The 15423-nt window shown below is 38.7% G+C and overlaps 1 protein-coding gene across 9 annotated transcripts in view; it reads right to left on the reverse strand.

Moving 5' to 3' along the window:
• Positions 1-155: 155 nt before the first annotated feature.
• TRDN (triadin) overlaps positions 156-15423 on the reverse strand; it is a 301086-nt gene continuing 285818 nt past the window's right edge. For 8 of the 9 annotated variants that reach the window (XM_067546684.1, XM_067546692.1, XM_067546686.1 and 5 more), the window contains 2 exons: positions 4427-4465; positions 156-2784 (listed from right to left, as the gene is read on the reverse strand). In XM_067546684.1, the coding sequence (XP_067402785.1) occupies positions 2639-2784; positions 4427-4465 (185 nt within the window). In that variant the 3' untranslated portion in view covers positions 156-2638. The remainder of the gene's footprint in view (positions 2785-4426; positions 4466-15423) is intronic. The other variant, XM_067546685.1, reaches the window with a different exon arrangement.

Below are 15423 nucleotides of genomic sequence, written 5' to 3' on the forward strand. Positions count from 1 at the left end.
AGATACTCTCCCAGGAATTAACTGGCAGTTATAAATGCCATATCTCTTGATGGTGAAAAGTTTGTGTGTACTCACAATATGGATGAATCTAGTTACCTTTACAAATCCTTCCCCCCATTCTCAGATTCATAAAAAAAATCCCACAGCCAAAAGCAGATAATTCACATGTTTTATTTTTCTAAAACTGATACTAATATTCCAGTCGGTTTTAAGTAAAGCCATGCAGTTCAAGTAATGCATTGTTAAGGTTTCAGATAAACTGAGTTTATGAAGGCCCAAAGAAAATGACTGCCGTTTTGACTGAGGAGTGTCCAGTAGTTTCATGTCAGTGGTCAAGATTAGGAAGTAATTGTATATCATCAGATTTACATCACTTGTCCATTGAAGCAATGATCAAATGTTTTACTTCTTCAGAGCTAATCTGATAGCTAATTGAAATGTTATGGGAATGTGTGCCCAAAAAAATACTTGTCCTTTCCCACATAAAATGGCAATGGGAGAAATAGGCTAGACATCATGAGCAAAAAGGGGAGCAAAGTTTTTTAAAAAATCTGAAAAAATAACAGCTTGTACTAAATAAAAAAATTAAATGTTGTGCTGATCATTTGAATTGGATAAAGCTATGAATTAAATTAGCTGATCTTCTGAAAGTTATAATCCCTTCACTAAAACAGCCTTAGTAGTAAAATTATAGGACAGAAGCCTGTGTAATGATCCACTTAAATTACACACAAAAGGTACCTTGGGAGGATGGGGACCACTGAGTGTGAGGGGGAAAGGCTTGCTGAAAAAAATCTTGGCAGTAGGCTTTTTATAATGAGAGGTTCCAGGCTGACAGCTCTGCAAACCTACAGCCACCCATAGAACAGATTTCACAGGTTACTGCAGAGACAAAACACTGAGCATCGACATCCTTATTATATTTCCTTCTCAACTGGGAAGAAAAACCTCAGTCTAGAGGCAAGAATGTAGTTCAGTTTCTAAACTGCTTTCAAGGCCATCTAGTGGGATGGAAGATTTTGAGAGGGAGGTGCCTGTACAACATAGAATGTGCTAAGACCAAGAATTCATTTCATATAGGCCACGGAGCAGCAATCAGAGAGTAAATTGCCTGAGTCCTTCTGGGACACAGTTATCTGAAACCCTTGTACATCAATCTTCCTATAGAGATAAGCATCAGTGTTATGATGATGTTATCTTTAGCTATATTGGGGGGTGGAGGGAGGCTATATATGGTTTACAGGTGTGAGCATATTTATTTCATGAGTTACCATGTTATAATTCATATGGCAACTATGAAACTGGGATCACAGCTGCATGTTTCACACATTAAATTCATAAATATAGTAAGGAAGAAAACAAATAGCAGCTTCCAAAAATGCATTATTATTTACATTGCTAGACATGTATGACAATCACAACACTGATTTACAATCAGACACCTTCACATAGGTCAAGTGCCAGCTCATCCCTTTTCTTTAACACTGATAACCCACTCTGTCTGAAGAAATAAGCAAGATGGTTGAGGATTGGCATGTTTGCTTGCAGTGCCCATCCTAAAAGTAACTGACAGCACAGTGCTCTTTGATGGAGGCCAGGCTAATAGCTTATGAAGCTTTCCAGCTCATCTACCAAAATTAACCATCACAATTTCTTGCATGTGCCCGGTTTTTGCTGATTGCATCAGTGTATCAAGAGTGTACCAAGTTGACATTTTTACTTGAAAATTTGGTTTTGTTTCACAAGTAATGTCTGATAATATAGCTTCCTGTCTGACTTTTTCTAACAAACAAATGATTGGCTGGCAAGATCCAGTTGCAGTTTATGCTGACTTGCTAATAACTTTGTCTAAGAAGAGACAGAGGAACTACCACTCATGGGATCTTCACAATTTACCTCCTTGCTTCACCTCTCCTTTGCCAGCCCCTCCGTAGCTCAATTCCCCCTCTCATTATGAAATCTGAAAACTGAGGCACATGATTTTACAAATACTTAGGGGCATATATAGCAAGTTTTTATTGCTTACCTTCAAATTAAATGTAAATACTCATCATTGTTTGGTAGTAAACCTTACTACAATATATTGAGCAGCTTAAAGGTAAGATGTGAGTTTCATTCTAAACTGGTCAATTATACATAAAAATAGCTCCGGAGATGGAGCACATTTCTGATTTACTGAGGCTTCTTCCTGTCAGAGATTTGATTGAACATTGACAGGATAGGATTTAGGATTTTAGGTAATTTTGCAAAAAATGCTGAAATAAGCCTTGCATTTATATTTTTGCTCTTTAAAAATTAGTACATGGAAAATAGACTCACTTGAATTCAGAACAGGTAGGGGAAAAAATCAGAAGAGCAGAAGAGGCAGGAAAATGCACATGCACACACAAACTACACAGTCTGACAAACACTATTTCAACACTACAGTCTTTCCTCAAGAAATGGGGTACTTTTATATTACTATTGTTCGGATGAACAGTGTTCATCCACCACCCCTTTCCCTTCACACCAGACAACAGTAAAACTTTTCCAGGTGCATGAGATCTACTGGATCACATTTCTACAGTAACAAGTACTGTGGACCTCAGGAGAAGGGATAAAGTGCAAAATCTCAAAAATACACAGGTCAAATGTCTCTCTACTGTCCCGGTGTCTTTGACTTCCGCCCTGAAGTCTTTGGATGACTAGGGCCCTTTTCATGGCTGGGGGCTGGAGTAATGGGGAATTGCAATCCATATCCATTGAATCCATCTAGGAAGACACATTGGAAGAAGCGGACTGGAGCTAGGGAAACGAAGACGACAAAAATGTATTAATATTTATTCCCAGACACTGAGCCTGATTCACCACTGTGTTACTCCAGTTTAATGCTTGTGTAACTCCATTCACTTCAACTATGTTGTAATGGCATAAAATTGGAGTAACACAGTTGCAAACAAGACTCTAACTCATCAAGAGGAAAAGCTGAATGGGATTTTTAGTTAAAGTCAGTACGTTCCAAACACTCTGAGACCTTTATAGCATAACTGATAGTAGTCCATATTCTATTCAACAGTCTCATATAAATCTATTATTTCCCTTCAATATACTCCCTCTCGCTCCCAGAATATTTGTATCCTGGAATGGCTTCACTGCATCTGTTAAAAGGCCCTTGAACCCAAGCATCAATTTCTTGAGTCTGTATTTCAATTAGGGTGACCAGATAGCAAGTGTGAAAAATCAGGATGGGGTGAGGGGTAATAGGCACCCTTATAAGAAAAATCCCTGAATTATCGGGACTATAAAATTGGGACATCTGGTCACCCTAAATTCAATGACCCATTCTGAATGCTCTGAAGAGTTCTAGTAAGACTAATATCAAATGTTCATGGTTGTAGATATGTAAATAATTGTTCCAAATGACAAGCCCTATCCTTCCTTCAGAACTTTGGCATCATACCTGGCAGTATCTCTTTCCTAGGCTTTCACGTGTAGGCAGTTATCCCTGCCTTTGTGCCATTTGAAACTCAGCCTTTTACAGTCATACTTCTTTCCATTACCTTGTTTTAAAGGTGCTAAAGAATATGGTCTTTCAGCTCAAAGACAAAAAGGAAAATGCCTAATTTATCAGAAATGCTGAATTTTGTAATTGTGTTTGAATGTTAATTGCACTCTGGAGTTAAAGCTGTCATGGAATGACTATTATTCAATTACATGTTTGGGAATATGAAAGGAGAAGTGCTAGCACTAGACAGAAATTAGTTCTCATGCAATTCTGATTGCTAGGGGTATGTCTATACTGACGGCGGCAAAGTTGCCGCCGCCAGATCGATCTTTCTGGATCAATTGAGTAGTCAGTGTAGACCCGCTCAATTTAGCGGTCAGTGTAGATCCGTTCAATTGATCAGGAAGTCGACTGAGTAAAACTACCCCCTCAAGTAGCGCAGAACGGAAGCACAGCAGTCGATGGGAGTTACGCAAGCTACTTTACGTAGTTCGCATAACTCCTGTCGACTGCCGCCGAATCTCAAGGTAAGTGTAGACCAGCGCTATTTCTTATTCTTTCCTGTTCATTCAATATAAGAAAGTTTAGCTCTTTGGTATGACAGTCTAACATGAAACAGATTACAGGGCTTCCCTGTAGCAGAAACTCAGATACAAGTCTGTTTGACTACCAAATGCCATCAAATGGAGGAGCACAGAATGATCTGTCAGAAATGACAGTATATTCAATCTAGTGATTGTTCTTCTCTTGTCTTTTTGCCTGATGCACAGCAAGGTTTGTTTTATCCAGCTCAATATCATGCTTGATAACTGTGGTACATATGATACTTCTGAAAATGACTAGATGGTCCATCAAACAAAATCTCCAGTTGAAGCTCACAAACTATATCATTGATATAAAAAGAAATAATTTACAGCAAGGAGTCACCAATTAAAAACTCACCTTTCTCTTTTTTAATGGAAATTATTTCTGCATATTCTTCTAATGGATATAAAAATAAGAAAGTAAGTCAATAGCTGGACTTTTTTTTTTGTTTTAACCAAGCAGGCAACAAGGGTGTCATGCATTTGCTAGTTCAAAACAAATATATTTAAAGATAATAAAGAGACAAAGTACCCGACATGCTATAAATAGTGGAATATTAACTCTCTTGTTTTGTGCATGTTTCCATGTTTCCGGGTGCAAGTTTGGTCAGTCATTAGAGTCATTTTAAAGAAAGCTCTTGGAGGAGCAGATAGAATAATACGACAGAATTTTCTGGTGAAGTTGTACTAAGCCTGATCGTTCTGCAATCATCAGCACTTCTGATTTATACTGTCATTTCACTTACATCTGCTTTACAAGATATCGTTAGCAGTCACTAAACCATTAGGAAGAAAAAAAACCCCTAGAAGAATTCAGATAATCTGGCCTTTAACAAGAGGTTACTGCTAAACATGAAAAAATAGCAGCTGACAAAAAAGTAGTAAAAATCTCAAATTGCTTGGAATTGGCTCCCTTTCTTTCCCCACATGCCAGACAACAGAAGTGGCTGGCTATAAGCACCCTGTGAAGTGCCATTGCAAGCTACCCTCCTCCCCATTAGCAAGAGAGGATCTTTGGAGGTACTGCGTTTCCGAGTGGTTTACTGGAGGCACAGTGCTTCCAGAGGCTTCCTCTGGAGCAGCCCACTGCTTCTTGCTCGGAGGGTAAAGTTAGCATGAGTAAATTAAGCAGTTTTGGCCCCTTGAAGAAAATAGATACAGTCTGGTACAACTACAGTAAGCTGTAGCATGTCTTCCAGGAGGCTTAGATATTTTTATCCCTGAGTACGAGGTTTAATAAATGGGAGAGCTATACAACTGAATTAATATACTACAATATAAGGATATTTCTGTTAGTTTTGGTGATATACACAGCACACACACATTCCCTTTCCCAGAACACCTTCTTTAGTAATTGCTTGGTCCTTATTACTGTGACCCAATATAGAGTTGTCCCTTAGAGGAACTTCCCAACATGCCTTTCATGGCTGGCTCTTTAAATTTGACCAAGCCAATCTGCTTCAGCCCTAAGGTGGCCATTTTGCAAATGACAGCTACCTCTCTTCCTCTGCCTCCTTGCTGGTAAGTATCTTTTCACTTTTTTTGTTTTCCTTTTCCAATTGTTGAGCAAATGGCACATTCTCTCAGCTTTCAATCCATGTAAAATTGAGTTCTCGGTCTTTGCACACAGAGTCATATTTACATTTGTTAGGCAAGCAAAACAAGTGTAGATAAGCTTTAAGGCCCAGATCCTCAAAGGTATTGAGGTGCTTAACCCTCACTGAATTCAGTTGGAGTTAAGCCCCTACATACTTTTAAAGTATCTCGGCCTTATAGTATAAACATTACCTCCTGAAAACAGGAGGAGGGAAGAGGTTTTCAGAATGATCCTTTTGATTGGTGTATCTTTTTACTGTTTCCCTTTTTCATTTTTTTCCACATAATACCATGTGTTACGAAATATGTATTGTATACTATACCAGAGATGAGACCATGGCAAAATTCTGCATTTGGGCAAAGTACTGCTATATCCATGATATTGCTACTAAGTCCTAATATCATGGTGTGCTCTGATCACAGGAGCAGCACATCAGTTTCCCATTTATGTATTAGTACCCTAGTACTTGAGCCCAGGAACTCCACCTGCATGCGATATTCTGTTCCTGACCCTCCATGTTAGCTTTTGATTTTTTTATTGGTAGTTTTCAGAAATAACTAAAACTAAACCTGCCATTAAGAAAACAAAAGCAATCAACACCTTAACCAATAAATACTTAGGTCTAGGTTCTCAAAGGGACTTAGGTGCCTAACTGTCACTTTAGGTACCAAAACCCCAGCATCAGACCCTTCTATGATTCATACAACACCTGCTCTGATGCCGCTACACCCTGCCGGTGACTGAATTTGCTTGGCATCTAAGTTTTTCAGTATCAGCTTCATAGATTCTAAGGCCAGAAGAAAGCATTGTGATCATCTATTCTGATCTCCTGTATGGCACAGGCCATAGAACTTCCAAAGTAATTCCTAGAGCAGATCTTTTAGGAAAACATACAATATTGATTTAAAAATGGTCAGTCATAGAGAATCCACCACAACACTTGGTAAATTGTTCCAACGCCTAATTACTCTTACCATTAAAAATGTACACCTTATTTCCAGTCTGAATTAGTCTAGCTTCATTTTCCAACCTTTGGATTGTGTTATACCTTTCTCTGCAAGATTGAAGAGCCCATTATTAAATATTTGTTCCCAGTATAGATACTTGGAGATTGTAATCAGGTCACCCCTTAACTTTCTCTTGTTAAGCTAAATAGACTGAGCTCCTTGAATCTATCACTATAAGGCATGTTTTCTAATCCTTTAATCAATCGTGTGGCTCTTCGCTAAACTCTCTCCAATTTATCAACATCCTTTCTGATTTGTGGGCAGCTGAACTGGACAATATAATCCTGCAGTGGTCACACCAGTGCCAAATGCAGAGGTAAAATAACCTCTCAATTCCTACTCAAGATTCCTCAAGATCCCACTAGCTGTTTTGGCTAAAGCATCACACTGAAAGCTCATGTTCAGCTGAATATTCACCACAACCCACAAATCTTTTTCAGAGTCACTACTTCTAGGTTACAGTCTCCCATTCAGTAAGTATGGCCTACCTTCTTTGTTCCTAGATGAATATATTTACATTTAGCCATATTAAAAATGCATTGTTTTCTTGTTTCAGTTTATCAAGAGATCTAGATCACTCTGTAGCAGTGAACCTGCCCTCTTCATTATTTACCACTCCCCCAATTTTCGTATCCTCTGCAAACTTTATCACTGGTGATTTTTTGTTTTCTAGGTTCCCTAGGCACCTTTGTTTCTGCCTCTGAGCATGTGCACTGCTGCCTTCAGAAGAAGAGCTCTGGGTAAGCTTGAATATTTGGCCCAATAAATAAGTTGGCCCAATAAAACATATTACCTTACCCACCTTGTCTCTAACGTCCTGGGACTGACACAACTATTACAACACTGCATACTAGATATAAGGACTCAGTACTGGATCTTCAAAAGTATCTAGGTCCTTAACTCCCATTAAACCGATGGGAATTGGAAGCCTAAATACCTTTAAGGATCTGGACCATCATGCTAATCCACTGTAATTTTAAAGAACACTGATTTAACTCTGTACTTTAATCCTTCTGGGACACAGAAAAGCTGCAGAAGAAAAGATGAAAACAACTACAAATGAAGTCCTTACTCAGGTAAGGATGAGAGTTTTGTCTGTGTAAGAACTACAGGACAGGTTCTATGTAATTACAGTGGAATAAAACAGTCTGATTTTTTTCTTCCTGGTATATTCCATGTTCTGTTAATTCAGGAAGAAAAGACAAATTTCTCTAATCCTAAAAAGAATAAATGTTTCTGTTTGACATAAAGACTAGACCTCTCAAGGTCCTTTCCAGCCCTACATTTCTATGATTCCAGTCCCATTTCTTTGCAAATAAGAGAACTGCATAAGTGGGAAGGAGGTCACTTAGCAAATATATTCTATTAAAGAGAAGTAGCTTTGCTGAGAGGAAATGGTAGTAGGCTCTTCAGGAAAAATTAGACACTCTGTAAGGAAACAATCATTAGTAATTTTTGTGACTAGAGCCTTGAAGTTTGAACCAAATTACTTCATTAAGTGGTTTCCCTAACAACGTTAAACAGTTCAACAAAGCACAAAAATTCATTGCATTATATAAATCATAGCATTAGGAGCAACTAATTAGTAAGCAAATTGGGAATAAAAGGGAAGCCTTGACAATTTCACTGGTTTCTTACTGATCGCTTTTCATTTATTATGAATGCAATTTCTGTATTTTGGGTAAAATATCAAAACTGAAACATGTAGGGAAAATTATGACACATTAAAACTAATGGTCCCTGTAAGGTTCTGATCTGGTTATCCAGTGGGGAAAGGCTGGGGAGATTTGTCTTTTTGTTTTGCTACTTTACCTCCCAAACAATTTGGGCTCTCTCTAACACCTCAGTGAAAATACACGACAGGCTTATCACAGAAAGTATTGTTGGAGGTAGATACCAGAAGTGGTCTGAAATCCTCTTTGAGCAGCATAAACTTTACCACCAGGGTCTCTCATATAGTCATCAAAATGTGCTTATGTGTGTATTAAACACAAAGGACTGCTTTATAATTGTCAATTAAAATTGGTCTTGAATACCAAAAGCTGCATGTTAAAGGCTTGTACAGTAGCAGAAATGTTGTTTCCTTCAAATCAGCATATGGTGGATATTTAGAGACCGGCTTCTCTGCAATTTGTTAATAACATTTGACATACGATTTCAGTTTTCTTAAAAAAAACAAGGTTGATCTTTTTAAAGCATTCACCCCCTTATTTCTTATTGTTCAATGATGCTATAAAAAGAATCTCACTCAGGCCTCCAGGAACCGACCAACATGCTTTAATGGGAAGTGGGGCAGGACAGACACCTCACACACATCAGCAAGAAAGGTCAGAATTATTCCAAATCAGTTCACCCATCCACTCTAAAATGACATTTTACAACATTATAATATATCAAAAATAACAGCAGAAAAGCTATCCCTCATGAGGATATTTCTTCTCTGTCTAATTTATGTCTTGAATACACAATAAAAGAAATGCAGACTGTACCCATATGCACATTCTGAAACTAAACTGATGTCTTGTAATATACTGTATGACAATTAATGCTGGAACTCTCTCTATATGTTCATTCTCCATCATCTTTGCAAACACTGTACTGTAAGTTCACATATCCCATTAAGTAGATGTACTATAAAGATAGTTTAAATAATTGAATGAAAAATGCTATTAAAATTTGTTTTGCAGCTGACCAATAGCAACAATCTGTCACATGGAGTATGAGAGCTTAGATTGTATGTTCATGTTCAATGACTCTCTCTCTTCCTCTCTCTCCCTCCTCCAAACATCATGGACTGAAGCACTGCAGAAGCAGCCCATTCTCTTCTGAGAAAGGAGGCAACTTCCGTCAGAGTTTGGTACCTACTCTAGACAATTCCAAGGTAGCACTAATGGCCTCTGGAAGGAGTTAGACTCACGATACCCTCTGCTCTAGAGCAGGTCACCGTGACATGAGAATTTGAAGGTAGTAATGGAGGAAAAATGGACTGGAACCATCAGGACACCTACAAATTTTATTCGTCAGTATAGGAAGAGAGAGATGGGGAGGGGGACCATAAAACTTACCATTCACTGAAGTTCTCTAAAATCTTCAGAGAACCTCACTATCAGGTGCAGTGTTTTTATGCCTATGACTTCAATAGCCAATTACCAAGTGCCACAATTCTCAGCTAGCTCTCTATTGCATGATTCTGTGGACCACATGTTATAGAGAAGCATACAGACTGTATTTTAGCCTTCACACCCTGTGTTCTTTTTCAATTTAGCAATTTACAGCTATGAAGACTGGGAAACTCTTTAGAGAGTACCAAACAGAGAAATCTGCACCCAAAATACAAATGATAAATAAAACAGTGAGACAAGGTGGGTGAGATAGTATGTTTTATTGGACCAACTTTGGTTGGTGAAAGAGTTTGAGTTTATACAGAGACCTGAAGACCTGAACAGAAGTTGGTCCAATAAAAAAATATTACCTCACCCACCTTGTCCCGCTAACATCCTGGGACTAATGTGGCTAAATCAACATGGAAAACAATAAAAAACATGTTGGAAAAGTGTCCAGTGAAACACATAGTGAAAGTACAGCAGTGTCCTGCAAACTATACAAGAAAAGGAAGAAAGTCATATAAAGCAGATCAAATTTGGAATCTTTACACATGTGAGGTTTATGCAATAGCCATTAGCATATGTAAAAAATCTAAATGGTTGCCCTATAAATCTTGAGGCTGGCAACCAACACTGTTCAAAGTCACCATTGAATGAAGTAATATGACCATTTTGACAAAAAACAAACATGAGTGGAGAAAACCATTTTAATAAAGTTCTCTCAAATATCAGGTTCTGGTAGCAAAAGAAACAAAAAGTTTTAGCATTGTTAAGCATTTAGAAGGTTTGTAGTCGTAGCTTACCTAGCAGAACTTCTAGACTGAGCTGAAGAAATAAACTTTGGACTTTGGGTAAGGATGGGACAACAAAATACTAGCAGTTCAGTTATCAGTAAAGTACATGTTGGCCAGGAATTTAATTTTTTTAAATCTACAAGACATGGTGTAAAGCAAATCAGTCAGCAAAGCCTGAAGCTTACATGAAGGTAGATTTACTGGCACATACGAATTAGATATATACTCCCAGCAATACTGTACTTGAGATTACAAGAAATAAGTGCTTAAAAAGGGGTTGTCAGTTTAATTAGGATAAAGGCAGTGTTCTTTGCAAACAACTGCTTTGTTTAAAGAGGGATGGAGCTGTTCAATTCTAACAAAATAGATCACTGGAGACTGCAAAAACCCACCAATTACTCTTTACCAAAACATTAAAGCTGCGCTGTAGCAAGTGCTAAAAGGACATCAAAGAAAGTGATACGTGAATCCAGCTCAATATTAACAGCCAGATCCACCAATGTGGTATGGAAGCTCTATGATGCACTGATGGAAGATTCTGGTGGTAAAGCAGCTTTAGCATCAGAATCATGGTGGGATTACCCTGCTGTTGTCCCAGTAGGAAAGAGCTCCTGCATCACCCCCTACTGCTGTTGGCATAAGTAGTGTGGCTACAGGAGAAGGGACATCGACAGGATGCCCCTGTGCTGCATTAATCCCCAGATGCAATTTTGGCCCTATGTAGCCATTAGTAGCTGCTATAACTTAGAACTGCTCTAAATTGGTTCTTGGAGTCAGTCTGGTATTTTGTGGCATAAGGATCAGGGAGCCTTAATGGAGGCTTTACAGTCCCCTTTTCCCCTGGTTCCCACAGAGCTCACCATGTCCAGATAAAAAGAGGGCTAGGACCTGGTTCAAGATGTCTAGCTACCAATTGCACCCACAAATTTGGTAATTAAAATCTAAATTCTACTACAAATGCCTCTAGTTGATTGAAGGAGCAAAATTAAAGGTTGGGTTTGAGGCCTCTTTCATAGTGTATTTATAACTATTATAATTTATAAAAAATAGCATATAATAGTTATTTATAATTAACACTGAATTATTATGATGCGTAGAAAGCAATTTAAACTGACAGCAAATACATTTTATACATTTGGAGATCTTATGTCACCAGAGAGAGGGAAATCCTAATTGATTAGCAGCTATAATGCTGAACATGACATATGGTATCCAAAATATCATGCTAGGGACTAAAAATTCTACAGCTTACTGTCTCTGGAAGCATTTCATATGAAGGCTTTACTCAGAGGATGTACTGTTTGCATGTGTAGAGAAATGCACTGTATTTCATCCTACGATCCCTTAAAATCAGCCACACTGCTACCATGTGTGTGTGATTGAACCAAAAGGGCAACAGTCCCCCCAAATTAAACACTTCTTCCTATTCAATAATAAACCAAGCAAGACATAATAATGCAACACCTAATTAATAAAAATAGACACCTTTCAACACAGCAAAATAATTATACAGAGCAAACTTAGTGCTACAGTACGATTGCCAACATGAAATTTGCAAAAAGCTTCTTCAAAAGTGACAAGGCACTGTCATCAGACATGTTTCATTTGTGAAACTAAAGAATAAACTACTCAAATCATTCATGGAATTATTTCCCCATGGAACAGAAGTAAATTTAGGTGCCAATCCAATGCCCTTGGAAGTCAGTGGGAGTCTTTCCATTAACTTTAACAGTCTTTGGGTCAGGCCGTAAATGGGCAGTGATGTAGAAGTTGATTTCATTAGTATTTGTTCCCCACAAGAAAAGCTGTAATGATTTGAGAGAACAAGCTGAGCACTGATCATGTACTTTAGACATGTTGATGTGACAGGTCTCTGCAGACTGACTCCTACAGCCAATATGATCAGCTAATGTTTTATATTAACACCATATTTTCTGAAAAGCTGTCAGATACAGAAAGATTAAATATTTATTTTTGTGCAACATGAAAATCAAACAGTAAATATCCCATCAGGGTGACAAAAATAGATGTCAACTAAATGGAAGTTATACCACATATATTGTTGGTCAATGTAAAACAGAACCCTACACTCTTAACTTTCTAATACGCCGCCCAGAATAAGACCATTTCTCAGCAAAGGTATAGATATGTTTAAAAAACAGTGCTGGAATTATGCCAGGGATAAGATCTGGTAGTTTAAAAAAGGACCCTCAGTCCTTCTTATAAAGAAAGGCCAGACTAAATTAGAATACCCTCCCCACCCTAGGTTCTGACTGTAGAATTCCAACAATAGGTATAGTGGAATAAGTATTGTAATGTCTAATTTAAAACATTTTAAAAAATATTCCACACTACTTCTAACACTATTTGTGGTCATTACTAGAATAGAGCTGCCCCCATTGACTTGAGGTAGCATGGTGTAACTTCCACTAATCAGAACTTTGGAAACATAAGCTCAGTCCTGCTTCACTGTGTCCATGTAATTTCTTATGACTTTTTAGAGACACAGATCTCTGATAAGAAATTTTTCAGGTTATCATTCTGGCCTCTAAATAAGTTATTTGGAGTCTGACCCACCCTGGCCACTAAGAAGTTAACAGCTCTAGTGAGGCTGTGCAGGAGGCAGCCAATTAGAGATGGGCTGAGAGGGGCAGCCAATCAGGGCCCAGTAGGCCCATATAAGAAGAGCTGCAGGGCAAAGCAGAGGCAATCACTCCCTGGAGCTTGAGGAGGGAGAACTAGATGCCTTCTAGGCTGAAGACAGCTATCACACAGGACAGAGCAGTGCTGCTGGCAGGAGCTGGGGGAGATAAGGATGATTCCTGGCTAGGGGCAGGTAGTTGCAGGCTGAGACCCTGAAGCAAGAGCAGAGAGGGTGCTGGGGCTGTGGGGAAATGGACTGAGGAGTTGGAGGGGACACAGCAAATGGCTACCTTCTATAGGGTCCCTGGGCCAGGACCCAGAGTAGTGGGTAATCCTGGATCTCCTCACCCTCCTGACCACTGGGGAAGTGGCCAGACAATAGACTGCAGTCACCACTGATGGAGGTGGCCAGACAAGGATTGCAGAGACAGCTCCATGGAAGGTGGGAGCTGGAGGGCCATGTCATGAAGAGGACGCTGCGGTCCTGAGAGAGAGGTGGGTCCATGACCCGAACAGTTGAATCACCAAAGAGGAGGGTGCACTGGATAGCAGAGCTAATCCCCGGAATAGCCAGCAGGAGGAGCCAGAGTAGTGAGTTGACCCTGTCACAGTTGTGTTATTAGAGATGGGATAAAACACTGGAAAAGTTACATTTCAGGGTGGGAGATGGATTGTTTTCATGGACATTCACCTGACACAAAGATAAGTAATCTCTGGAATTAGTTTATGTGCCCAGAAAACTGTTGGAGGAGAACGGCATCTCTTCCAGAAGGTGTCATGTCAATGTCACAATACATAGAATCATAGAATTTTAGGGTTGGAAGAGATCTCAGGACGTCATCTAGTCCAACTCCTTTCTCAAAGCAAGACCACCTCAACTATGTCATGCCAGCCAAGGCTTTGTCAAGCCACACCTTAAAAACCTCTAAGGATGGAGATTCCACCACCTCCCTAGATAACCCATTCCAGTGCTTCAACACCCTCCTCATGAAAAAGTTTTCCCTAATATCCCACCTAGACCTCCCCCACTGCAACTTGAGACCATTGCTCCTTGTTCTGTCATCTACTACCATTGAGTACAGCCTAGCTCCATCCTCCCTGGAACCCCCTTTCACGTAGTTAAAGGCTCACGTCAAATCCCCCCTTATCCTTCTCTTCTTCAGACTAAACAAGCCTAGTTCTCTCAGCCTTTCCTCATAAGCCATACTTTTCTTCCCTTCAGTTTACCAGTTTGATTTAAGAAGATTAATCAGCCAAACAAAGGGGTAAGAACCAACTATGTAATAAAAAACATTAAGACACTTGTTATTGCTGTTTGTTTTTTGTAGCAGGATCAAAAATATTTTAAAATATAGTTACTTAGCTTTTTATCTATTGATTTGCCACAAATTCAGCATATATTATTAAATACATACAGCCACTCAGTTTAGTTTTTGAGAAATGTTTTTGACCTAGTTATAGAAGGGGAAAACTAATTCACTGTCCAATAGGCATAAAACCACAACTATTCAAATTAATTCTGCAAAGTTAGGCAAATTTGAATCTCATTATTGGATCTAAAACTGCATGTTAAATAAGTCTATTCAGATTCTCTGAGCAGCACTAAGTCTGTGACTTGCATAAAATATTTGGTTACAAAACTGTTCAGTTTATCCATAGAGTTATAGTGGATGTAGCTGTGTTACCACTAATTGTGTGAGACATTCGTTTTTATATTTAACATTATAAGTAATGCTTAGTAACATCATAAGTATAAATAAGTCATTAAAAACAATATTTGCCTTCTTCTCAACTTTACTTTTCCTCATATTGTGCCATATGCTTGGAAAAACCTCTTCCCAAATGTCCTCTCTTTCTCCTCCTTCAGATCTCTAACCTGGACATGATTTTCCATTGTATTCACTCTGATCTGCTAGCTTTTTATACCCACTTCCCATTCATTTTGCAGTGGTGTACATGACTACACAAGACTTAGAACAACAGATTATCCGGCCCTATGCCTTTAACACAGGCTTCCATCTTCCATTGCTGATAAACACCAACTGTCTGTTCCCATCCTCAGGATTTATCTTTCATTAAATACCATGGAGCAGGGTCTAACCATGTGCTTTGTAAAGCACACTGACAGCAGTGTTACTGTGTAAGTATTGCAAAATATTAATAAACTAATAATTAAAGAGAGTAACTAACATGTACTTTCATGATTGGAG

The sequence above is a fragment of the Emydura macquarii genome, unplaced genomic scaffold, assembly GCF_026122565.2.
Source record: "Emydura macquarii macquarii isolate MOO-44397 ecotype Brisbane River unplaced genomic scaffold, CSIRO-AGI_Emac_v2 contig_1146, whole genome shotgun sequence".
NCBI classification, from domain to species: Eukaryota; Metazoa; Chordata; order Testudines; family Chelidae; genus Emydura; species Emydura macquarii.